At 37.3% G+C, this 12,078-nt stretch overlaps 1 protein-coding gene across 2 annotated transcripts in view; it reads right to left on the bottom strand.

The window, feature by feature from the left end:
• The window catches only part of LOC126334911 (Werner Syndrome-like exonuclease), a 69,161-nt gene extending 66,041 nt beyond the window's left edge, over positions 1-3,120 (bottom strand). Inside the window, exons 1-2 of one of the 2 annotated variants that reach the window (XM_049997625.1) lie at positions 2,831-3,116; positions 2,531-2,631 (exon numbers count right to left, since the gene is read on the bottom strand). In XM_049997625.1, coding sequence (XP_049853582.1) covers positions 2,531-2,631; positions 2,831-2,884 — 155 coding nt within the window. In that variant the 5' untranslated portion in view covers positions 2,885-3,116. Of the gene's footprint in view, positions 1-2,530; positions 2,632-2,830 lie in introns of both variants that reach the window. The other variant, XM_049997627.1, reaches the window with a different exon arrangement.
• Between the last annotated feature and the right edge of the window lie 8,958 nt (positions 3,121-12,078).

Genomic DNA, 12,078 nt, shown 5'->3' with positions numbered 1-12,078 from the left:
AGTAGGAATGTCTGATTGAATACTGAGTTGAAGAATTATGGTGTTCTTCACGGATTGGCAATAGGATTGCTGCTCTTCAGTTTGTTTGTATGATATGCCTTCAACAATAGTTAATCACTTCATAATGTATGGATGTTGTACTTCATCCGTATCAATATAAAAGTAACCAATGTATGAGAGTTACAAGTCTCGATAAATATAAGAGAGAGATTTCACCTAGAATAATTTATTTGTAAATATTGATAACATGTTGTACATAACACAACCACATGATATCTGTCTTAAGCATGGAGACATTGTTCTAATAGTAGAGTAACTACGATCAGATTCAAATGACCATATGATGCTGACTGGCCTCCATGCCCTTGTCTGCTGATGACATTATTTGTATGTGGTATGGAGGAACACGGTGTTAGCAGACTCATCTCCTGGCAACTGAATGCTTTTCAGACCTTAACCCACTACTTCTCAATCACATAGGTCCTCTATTGGCCTCATGAGGATGAGTGCACTCCATTTCAGTGTTCCCAGTAAGAAGAAGATGACTGGCAGTACTGGGAATTTAACCAGGTCCTCCACGTGGACAGACACACTGACCACTCAGCTACACAGGCAGACAATTGTAGCAGAGAACTATAATTTCAAGAGTGTTGTTGTTTGTAAGTACGCAATACTGGAGTATTGTACCAAAAATTTCCCCGAAATACGCAGCAGCAAATGCTCAAATAATAATATCAATCTCCCCCTCCCCCTTACTTGAAATATCTGTTGTGATAATAGTCTGATCTACAGCACAGTCAGAGGTTACTCTCCAGGTGGAAGGCAATAGTATGGTTATGTGACTAGGGCCTCCCATTGGATAGACCATTCACCGGGTGCAGATCTTTTGATTTGACACAACTTCAGCAACTTGCGCACCAATGGGATGGAATGGTGATGATTAGGATAACATAACACCCAGTCCCTGAGCAGAGAAAATCTCCGACCCAGCCGGGAATCGAACCCAGGCCCTTAAGATTGACATTCTGTCGCGCTGACCACTCAGCTACCGGGGGCAGACAATAATATGGTCATTAATCAGTTAAGCCAAAAACTGTGAGCACAAAATCTTGGCTATAGTGACAAGATGATCTGTAGTGTAGCCAGAAGTGTAAGTTCATCATTGGTGACATTTACTCACAGTATAGTTCGCACAACATAGAAATCCTGCTATATGACTGGTTCAATCATTTCTATTTTTGAACAGAATATATTGTTGGCAACAGTCACTTGATATTTAATAGTTTCCTTATGGATACCTAAAATCACAAGTCAAATTACAAAAGGGGGGGAAGGGGGGGAAGCAGCATAACTCTTGCCATTAATGTATCACAGCCTAATCCACATATGGTACACTCACTCGTCATACTGCATTACTGTATGGGAAAATTTGGTCCATGGCAAAAATATGTAGTCTACCATAAACTTGTCTCCACGACAAATGTAGAGAACTAAGTGCATTAACTCTGTGCTCATAATGTGTTTGTGACAATTATATTATGTCTTTGAAATATTCATGTACTACTTTGTTAATAAGAGATAGTTACTGTAAGAATATGGTCAACATGTGTCATCTTCATCTTTAAATTAACCAAGTGGATATCGTTACCTGAAAAGGATCTCCTAAATGCTGGAGCAAGTCTGTACACAAACTAAAACAGAAAACTTGTGAGTGAGGCAAGTTCAGAAAAAAACTAAAAGATAACCTCATCATGTTCATATGGTGTAACATAATATTTAGAGGGCAGAAGGAAATTTTCCAGGTAAAAACATCATCAGTATAGACAAATATATAAATTTAACAAACAATTGGCTACTGTTATCTGCAGCTCTTTTTTCTTTTGTTTCTAATACTTAGTTATTTCTATTACTTAGTTAGTTACTTTCATGTTCCATGGATCATTTTGCACGATAAATTGTCATTATGTGGAAGGAGCTGTCAAGGAGAAACTTTTACAATTTATTTTCAAATTTTATTTTGCTGTCTGTTAGACATTTTATATCACTGGGTAAGTAGTCAAAATTGTTGTTGCAGCGTTGTGCACCCCTTTCTGTGCTAAAGACAACCTTAATGTTGAGTAATGAATGTCATTTCTTCTTCTGGTATTGTGACTGTGTACTCACTGTTCCCTTCGAACTGTAGTGGATTATTTACAACAAATTTCCTGATGGAATAAATATACCATGAAGCAGTAGCCAGAATGCAAACTCCTTAAACAGATGTCTACAAGATACACAAGAAGTACACACAAGCTCTACACATAAAAGTGGGCTTGACATAGTGGAATAGGTTATGTAGTGTGAATGAAGTGGGAGAGATATGCGGCATACAATTTTTTAACAGAAAATTTAATAACTGTGGCTTACTGCTGTTTATAATTTACTTAATTTTTTCTCCATAATTATAGGTACATAATATTTTCTAAAATGTTCAAGTAAGATAGGTGCTACTACCAAACAATGTGAATTTCAAAGAAAAAAGAATAATTACATAAGACTTTCACAAGCCATCCCACAGTCACCTACGGTTGCACAGTAGTTTATCTCTCCTTTAAAACGAAGAAATTCTGCTTTCTGTATTTCATCATTCCTCTGAAAAAAAAAGAAAAAAAACGAAACTGCCATAAATTGTCTATCACAAATTTCCTGTCAGCTAAATAGTATGTTCCCATTCCACACATTTTTGGGAGAAATCACTCTAATTTTTTTTGTTGCCGGACAAATATCAAACATGTAATTAGATGGCAAATATGATTCACCAAGCAAATGCCTGTTTATATGTTTTCTTTACCTTTTGAGAAAGCCACAGTGGCACAGTGCGAATCCTGTTTCGTTCATTCGACATTGTTACCAGTTGATATATGGACAAAGTGGCAAACTATGTTACTCTTGTTAACACACATTCCCTACGTAACTCATATTTTACGCGCGCAAAACTGTCAAATTACAAAACTACAGTTTTCAGTATAGCCAACACACACTGATGTCACAAAAACGCCTTGTGATAGTTTTTTTTTTAATCAGTTACTGTTTTCTTTAGAAAGAGAAATCCAGATGAAATTGCTATGTCACTATCGTGGAATCGATTTTCAGTACCAGGCCAAAAAAGAATTTTCTTTAGCAGAAATGTGTATTTACCATGGTGATTAAATTATACAAATAAAATTTTGTGCAGCGATATTTTTTACAGAATTCTCTTTATGAGCCAGCTGTACAATCTCGGGTTGAATCCAAGACAAGCCAACCGAGGAATAGGCTAACCATGGTTTAACTTGGAGCTATTCTCCTGTTACCTATTCCCGCAATAGCGTTCCTGTTCAGTTAAGTTGGCAACAACTTTAGAGCATCCTGCATATTTTCGCGTACGTCATTTCACATTTACTGAAGTTGTCGTCTGCAGATATAGCGCGTCGACTGTGAGCTATAGGCGTTTCAGATTGCAAAATTTTTCGTTTGAGTATATTTTCAGGCTGGTCAAATTGTAGATGGCTTCAAGAGTGTAGTAGAAAAAAACAAGAACTTCTGTGCTCTCATTCAATAAACATTTAACTAATTTTGTAAGGTAGTTGCATGTATAAAAGTGTAACAGTCTATCGTCAAATTATTTAAATGAGCAGGTATTTGTTGTTTGACCAGTACGAGATCTTTCTAGATTGTCGAATAAAGTATGGAACAAAAAATGTGCAACAGTTCCCAATCATAAACAACACCGGTCGACAGAGCAGCTATAACAGACGTACGAATTGTTTTTCCGAGAAATAAACACGGAGATATTATGCCTAGAAAAGGTAGCAGAGGGTATTAGATCAGTATCTCCCCATATGTGGAATGTCTGTTCCAAGCTGTGTTCCATAAAATTTACGATTTGATAAAGTTGTCAAGGGAAGGAAACCACAGACCACGTAGGGATATAATAGTTAGTTAGTTGGTATCGTGTTCCATTGATCAATCGCACGGTACGGTAGCCGTTATGATGCGGAACGTGTCAAGTACACAAGAAATGCACATATGAAACAAAATTTTTTAATATATATGTATATATTACAAAACAGAGTTAAAGATTAATACTTCTATTATTTACCGCAAACCCTTAAATGGCAAAAAATGTATATACAATATTTATAGATTTATTTATTCCTATTCAAGAATTCATCTATGGTATGGAAGGAGTTGTCAAGGAGATATGATTTCAATTTATTTTTGAAGCTATTACTGCTGTCTGTCAGACATCTTATTTCATCTGTTAATTTGTCGAAAATTTTGATAGCAACATAGGTTGAGCAAAGGATAATGTAACTCTTTCTTTTTTCTGGTATTGTAAGCATGAATATCGCTTTTGTTTTCAAACTGGTCCATGCTGTTGAGAACAATTTTTATTAGTCAGTAGATGTATTGCGAGGCTGTTGTAAGAACTCTCAAGTTTTTAAAAAGATGCCTACAAGCTGTGCAACTATGAACCCCACACATTATTCTAACCACTTTCTTTTGAACAGTGAATACTTTTTGTCCAAATATTGAGTTACCCCAAAATATTATTCCGTATGACATCAGACAGTGAAAGTATGCAAAGTACGTTAGCTTATTAATGTCTATATCCTCAAAATTGGTAATTATTCTGATCGCAAATGTTGCTGAACCTAGTTGCTTTAGGAGATCCAAAATATGAATTTTCCAATTAAGATTCTCATCTGGGTAAAAACTTATATGGTCTGCCCTGTCTACTGACTTCTGTTGATATGTTATATTTATTGAAGAAACTGTGGTTTTTGCAGCATAAATTGGATGTAGTGTGTTTTTTTTTTTTTCAAAGTTTAGAGCAAGCCCATTCGCAGAAAACCAATAAATGACATTTCTAAAGACCTTATTTGTATAATTTTCAATTGGACTTTCTTTTACTGGATTAATAATTATGCTTGTATCATCAGCAAACAGTGACAGTTCAGCTTCCTGTTTCAGACAGGAAGGGAGGCCGTTCACATATATCCCATGATTAAACCCTGTGGAACACCTAATGTAATTTCACCCCAGTTAGATGAAGTGGCAAATTTATTTAAATCGCTTGACCCATATAAGGAAACTTTTTGCTTCCTGTTCTGTAGGTATGACATAAACCACTCATGTGCTATTCCATTTATACCATAGAATTGTAATTTCTGTAACATAATGTCATGGTTCACATAATCAAATGCTTTGGACAAGTTTCAGAAAATTCCTATTGGTGACATTTTACTATTTAAAGACTCTATTATCTGGACAGTGAAATTGTATAATGCTGTCTCCTGAGTACATTACTTTCTTGAAGATTTTTGAGAATGCTGTAAGCAAGGATACTGGCTGATAATTATTGACATCTGTGGTGTCCCCCTTTTTGTAGAGACGCCTCACAATGGCACAGTTTAACCTGTCTGGGAAAATACCTTGAGTTAGTATGCATTATATGTGACTTAGAACATCAGCTGTAATTGCTCCACATTGTTTTAATATCTTATAGGAGATGTCATGTACTCCAACAAAGTATTTATTTTTCAGAGATTTAATAATTTTACTTATTTCACAAGAGGTTGTTAGGTGAAACTTAATCTAACTAAATTTTTTCAAAACAGACTTCTCCATGTACTGTCCAGCTTTTCCTTTTGTACTGATCTCACAAATTTTCTTCTACACTTATGAAATTATTGTTAAAATACATTAGCTACTTGTGTGCTGTTGGTTAGGATGGTCTTGTTCCCTTTAACAGTAATACTACCTACCCCTACCCCAGTGATTAGTTTTCCTGACTCCCTTCTAAAAACATTCCATACTGATTTGATTATATTGCCAGAGTTGTTAATTTCTTCTCTAACATACATATTTCTTGATAACCTTACAACTTTTCTCAGTATGTTACAATAATTTTTATAGTGTAAAACTACTTCTGGATCTTTAGTATTTCTTGCTGTCTCACACAGTTTTCTTTTTCTTTCTGAAGACACTTTAATACGTGTAGTAATCCAAGGTTTCTTTGAAAAGCGTGTGGTGTTACACTTAGTAATTTTCTTTGGGAAACAATGTTCAAAGAGGGAAATAAATTTATCAAGAAATATTTTGCACTTATCATTAGCATTTGGCTCATTATTTACATCTCCCCAATTATCATTTCTTAAGCTTTCTCTGAAGTGCTGTATAGATACTGGGTTGAACGACCTCACACTTTTACTTAATGGTTTCTGAACTGTACTCCCTGTTACTTTTTGTAAGTTAATCAGTTGAGCATCACGGTCTGACAAACCATTTACCACAGGGAAAGCACGTGTTTATTTTACACCCTCTTTCTGTACAAATACATTATCTATTAGTGTGCTACTGTCCTCAGGGAAATTGATCACTGATTCTAAGTTACATGTTGTTAATAACACTTCTAGTTCACTTTTCCTATCAGAATTGCTTAGAAAGTTTCCATTGAAATCACCACAGATAAATAATAGGAAGTCAAACGTTTTTGTGAACAGCTCCCAGTCTCCTAATGGGGTATATCAATACTACATTATCTAGCTGAAGTTCACATGCACAAACCTCAAAGTGCTGATCAACACAAAATAGATATGCAACTGTGAAATGCGGTCTCCAACAAGCTGTGGCAACATAGACACCATTGAGATTGATTTGACTTACAATACTGATATTTAGAATGGTCAGTTCATTACAGCTGCAAGAGATGTCTACAGTAAGTACCTTTGCTGAATTATTTAAGATTATGCATCCACTTTTGCCGTTATTGTTTCTATAATGTGATTATTAATAATTATATTAGGCATACATATGAAGAATAAGATGTCAACGTTTACAATGCACTTATGGCACATACCCAAATTAGAGCCTGTTATAGTACCCACCCTAAATGTTTCAGGAACAGAAATTATTTCATAAATAATTTTGGCTTTTGCAATCATCTTTAGCAGGGAAGGGGAAGTAACTTGAGGTGTGACACCTTCACTTTGTTCTTCCTCTCCTACAGTCATTTCAGCTTAAGACTGTTAGTTTTGTTTTCAGAATAAAAATGCCTGTTCTAAAATGTGAAAGAATTAGCAGAGTTGCAGATGGTGCTACTTCACAAGTAACATGATGAGAATGAGAGAAGAGAAGGAGAACTGTCTTGATAAAGTAAGAGCATAACGTTCAAAATTAGAATCAGAAAATACAAATTAAACATAAGATTTTACAATAAAAATAGCTTATTTCATATACGTCTGTTTATTTTATTTTCACTTAATTACATCAGAACTGGAATGATTAACAAAACTGTCTCTTATGCATGATGTCGAATGTCATACACATCCTTTCAATAACCCTGCTGGCTGTGTGCTAACCAATAGCAATGAAGTCTTCAATGGACAAAAAATATCAACAGAGGCAAAATATTTTAGTGTCAGTAGTAGCTGCTTCACTGATGGGACAGTCATTTCTGAAAGAAAAAAAATGACATGAGACAATTTGTTTGACAATTCAAGAGAGATATAAAAACATATATTGCTAGCTACACCCTCCACTGTTATGATTATGTAGATTCAATAACTAAAGATTCCTTGTTAGCTGAATGACAAGTGCCTGTGTTCTTATGACACACAGATAACAATTACTTTATGATAAACATAGGTGTGGTTTGTGGATAAAAACCAACAACTGAGAAACACAACAGGGGCATCCTATAAGTTTCTTAAAAAGCCTATATTTCCTGCTAATTTTAGTGTGTTAAGCTTAGTTCGAGTAAGCACATATAATTAATACGTTTATGAGAATAATTCCAGGTAGTGTATAATGTTTTTGCTCTGAAGCATTCACTACAAGATGGACAGTACACAAAGTGTACAATATTTTCTCCTATAGGTGTGGCTGAGTAAACTCTGGACAATAGTGTACTATCAGACTTTTTCTTACTTTAAACAGTTATAAAAGCCATCAATTTCAGAAAACAATGGTACTTCACAGAAGTGCAATGAAAGATATGTCAGTCTAAGTTACCTTCAGCTAGCTACAATTTTAATTAAAGGAGGACATACAAAATAATGTGATACTCAAGGTAACAGAAAGCATCCAAGGCATTCCTTTCACATACTACAACTATGTAGATTCCTTAAATAGATTCTTGTTACGCTCCTATAACATAATACACACACCAAAAAAAGTTTTGCATCACCTCGGATCCGAGCGTTCCGGAAACTGTTCAGAAAATTGGAATGGAGATCAACATAAATATTATTTCCGCCAATTTTATTGCTCATGAAAACCACCATACAGCGAGCCCTTCAAAGATGGTGGTCCAGACTGCTATCCACACCTGTACCTCTAACGCCCAGTAGCACGTTCTCTCGCATTTATGCATTCCTATATTTGTCGTGGTATACTATCCACAAGTTCATCAAGGCACTCTCAGAGTGGTTGGTGAGTCATGTCGTCCATTAACAGCCCTTTTTCAATCTATCCCAGCCATGTTCGATAGGGTTCATGTCTGGAGAACATGCTGGCCACTGTAGTCAAACAATGTTGTTATCCTGAAGGAAGTCATTCACAAGATCTGCACGATGGTGGCGCGAATTGTCGTCCATGAAGACGAATGCCTCGCCAGTATGCTGCTAATATGGTTGGACTATCTGTCAGATGATAGCTTTCACGTATCATACAGCCATTATGGCGTCTTCCATGACCACCAGTGGCGTATGTCGGCCCCACATAATGCCATCACAAAACAGCAGGGAACCTCCAACTTACTGCATTCGTTGGACAGTGTGTCTAAGGCGTTCAGCTTGACAGTGTTGCCTCCAAACACGTCTCCAATGATTGCCTGGTTGAAGGCATATGCAACGCTCTTTGGCGAAGAGAAAGTGATGCCAGTCCTGACCAGTCCATTTGGAATGTTGTTGGGCCCATCTGTTCAAATGGGTCTGAGCACTATGGGACTTACATTCTGAGGTCATCAGTCCCTTAGAACTTAGAACTACGTAAACCTAATGAACCTAAGGACATCACACACATCCATGCCTGATGCAGGATTCGAACCTGCGACCGTAGAAGTCGCGCGGTTCCAAACTGTAGCGCCTAGAACCGCTCGGCCACACCTGCCGGCGGCCCATCTGCACTGTGCTGCATGGTGCAGTGGTTACAAAGATGGAACTCGCCATGGACGTCGGGACTGAAGTTGCGCATCATGCAGCCTATTGTGCACAGTTTGAGTTGTAACACGACATCCAGTGGCTGCATGAAAAGCATTATTCAACATGATGGCACTGCTGTCAGGTTTCCTAAGAGCCACAATCCGTAGTAGCAGTCATCCACTGCAGTAGTAACTCTAAGGTGTCCTGAGCGAGGCATGTCATCAACAGTTCCTGTCTTTATGTGTCTCCTCCCTTTCCGAAAAACATCGCTTTAATTAACTGAAAGACGCCTGGACACATCCCTTGTTGAGAGACCTTCCTGGCACAAAGTAACAATATGGATGTGATCGAACTGCAGTATTGACCGTCTAGGCATGGTTGAACTAAAGACAACAGGAGCCATGTTACTTTATTACTGGATCTGTGTCATTTACCAGTCATGACTGGACAGACTGCGCCAAGATTAATTACATATATACATTTAAAAAATATTCACAAAATTAAGAGATTTATACTTACTAGAAACAATATTTGTCCATTCACTTTGGTCACTGTTAGAGAATGGGCGTTCTCTCAGGTCCTGTGCTACTCTCTTTCTGAATGTTACTAGCGTCAGGGATTGCACTTCTTGAGGCAGTGAGTTGAACGTCTTTAGGGCAACCACTGGAAAGCTGTCTTGCGTTCCCATCAGTCGACACCTGGGTTTTTCGATGCTCCTCTTGTTACAGGCATTGTGATTGTGTATATCTTGCCTCATGCTGAAGACTCCTTGGTTTTCTTTCGCGCTGATGAGACATAAAAACACATACTGGCTGAAGATTGTCATAATTCCTAACTGCTTGAATATAGGCCTGCAGTGCTCCTGTCCTCTGCTTGATGTGATTATTCTGAGAGCTTTTTTCTGTAGTATTAGCACATCCTTACAACCTGCAGAATGTCCCCATAACAGTAGGCCATAATTGATGTGGCTATGGAATAGGGCATAATATACTGTTATGAGATATTGGTCACTCAATACACCTTTTAACCTCCTCAGAAGGTATATTACATTGGAGAGCATGGAGCACAATTGCACTGTGTGTTCGTTCATTGTTATTTTCCTGTCTATCATGAAGCCCAACAGTTTGACAGCCTCCATATTATCATGGCATCCAATGTTGCTAAGGGTGCATATCAGATGTTGTGTTTTTCTTCATTCATTTTCATTTTATTTTTGATGAACCATTCTTTAATGTTTTGGAAGAGTACATCTGTTTCTTGGAGTGACTCTGCAGCAGTTATTACTTTGGCAAAAAGGATTGTGTCATCAGCAAACTGTAGCATATTGTTGTTATAACCCATATCATTGACATACATAAGGAACAGGAGAGGCCCTATGACGGTCCCTTAGGATACTCCATGTTCCAGCTTTTGTTCTTGTGATGTTGCTCCATGTACTGATACCGCTTGTATCCGGTTTTCCAGATAAGACTGAAAAGTTGCCAGAACAACACCTCTGACACTGTAACACTTCAATTTATTGTGCAGTATCTTGTGGGAAATGCAGTCAAATGCCTTGCTAAGATCACAGAGTGTCAGTGCCACACTTTCTCTGTCTTCGAATCCTTGCATTATTTTTCTGGTTAAGGGCAGTGCTGCTGTAAACGTTGACTTTCCCTTGCGAAAACCATGCTATGTGGCCTGGAAGAGCTTACTTACTTCAAAATAATTCTGTAACTGGAGCTTCATAACAGACTCCATAATATTAGCTAGAATAGGAATGATAGAAATTGGTCTGTAGCTGGACACTTCACACGGGTCACCTTTTTTGTAGATTGGTACTGTCCGTGCTCGTTTAAGAAATTTTGGGAAGACACCAGAGGATAAGCATTTGTTAATTGGTATAGACAATGGTTGAGCAAGCTCTAGAATAATTTTCTTCAGCATTGTGCAAGACATACCATAGATATCTTTGCTCTCTGAGTTCTTGTATGACTTAATTATTTTTACCATATCCTTAGGGTGCACTACCTTCCAGTTTTCAAAAGTGCTACTGGTAATGTTTCTCATGCGACTTGTGGGGACTAAGCTTAAGTCAGGTATTTCATTAATGGAATCTTTCACTATCCTAACAAAGTACTGATTGAAGGTGTCACGGCTACCTGAATTTAAGGCTGAGGTGGGCTTTTTTCTACACTAATTTACCAGATTCCAAGCTGCTTTCCATGGATTGTGAGCCTCTTTAATGAACCTGTCATTATATCTCTTTTTTGCCTCCTCCACTTGCTTTCTGTAAATTCGTTTGGCTCTTACGTAGTTATAATGAAGCAGATCTCTAGATGGGAAATCTCTAGCTGCTTTCATACGGTCCCTGAAAATTACTACAATGCATTTTAATTTGTTTAGATCAGGGGTATACCACATCTTCCCTGTAGTAGGTTTGTCCCTTCCTTTAGCTTTGCCTGTAGAATACTTCCTGTGGATTTCTGGAAATAAATCCTCAAATTTAGCTTTTAATGATTGGAACAGACATTCGAATGAGACACTGGTCCCCATACCTGCAATTTTTTGCTGCCAGTTTACACTTGACAGGGCTATTTTAAGATCATTTAGTCTTTCTTCTTTTATGATCCTTTTACTAAATGTGTAACTGGAGTGCCGTGAACTTGGTTGCATTTGACTCGAGCATTTCATACTTATTTCCATTACTAATGCACTATGGTCAGCAATCATTGGTTCAACTACACTGACATTATAGTCCCCGATATTGATGTTAGTGATAACTGTGTCTAGGCAGGCATCACCTCTTTTTGGCAGTCGTTTTGCAGCAAACAGCTCATACCTATTTACCAAAGTCATGAAGAATCACTCTTTAGTGCTTCCATCACCTATATGTATGTTGAAATCTCCACACAGTGCAATTTTAGATTTA

Source organism: Schistocerca gregaria, chromosome 2 (genome assembly GCF_023897955.1).
Source record: "Schistocerca gregaria isolate iqSchGreg1 chromosome 2, iqSchGreg1.2, whole genome shotgun sequence".
NCBI lineage: Eukaryota > Metazoa > Arthropoda > Insecta > Orthoptera > Acrididae > Schistocerca > Schistocerca gregaria.
This window is presented reverse-complemented; position numbering and strand designations above follow the sequence as displayed.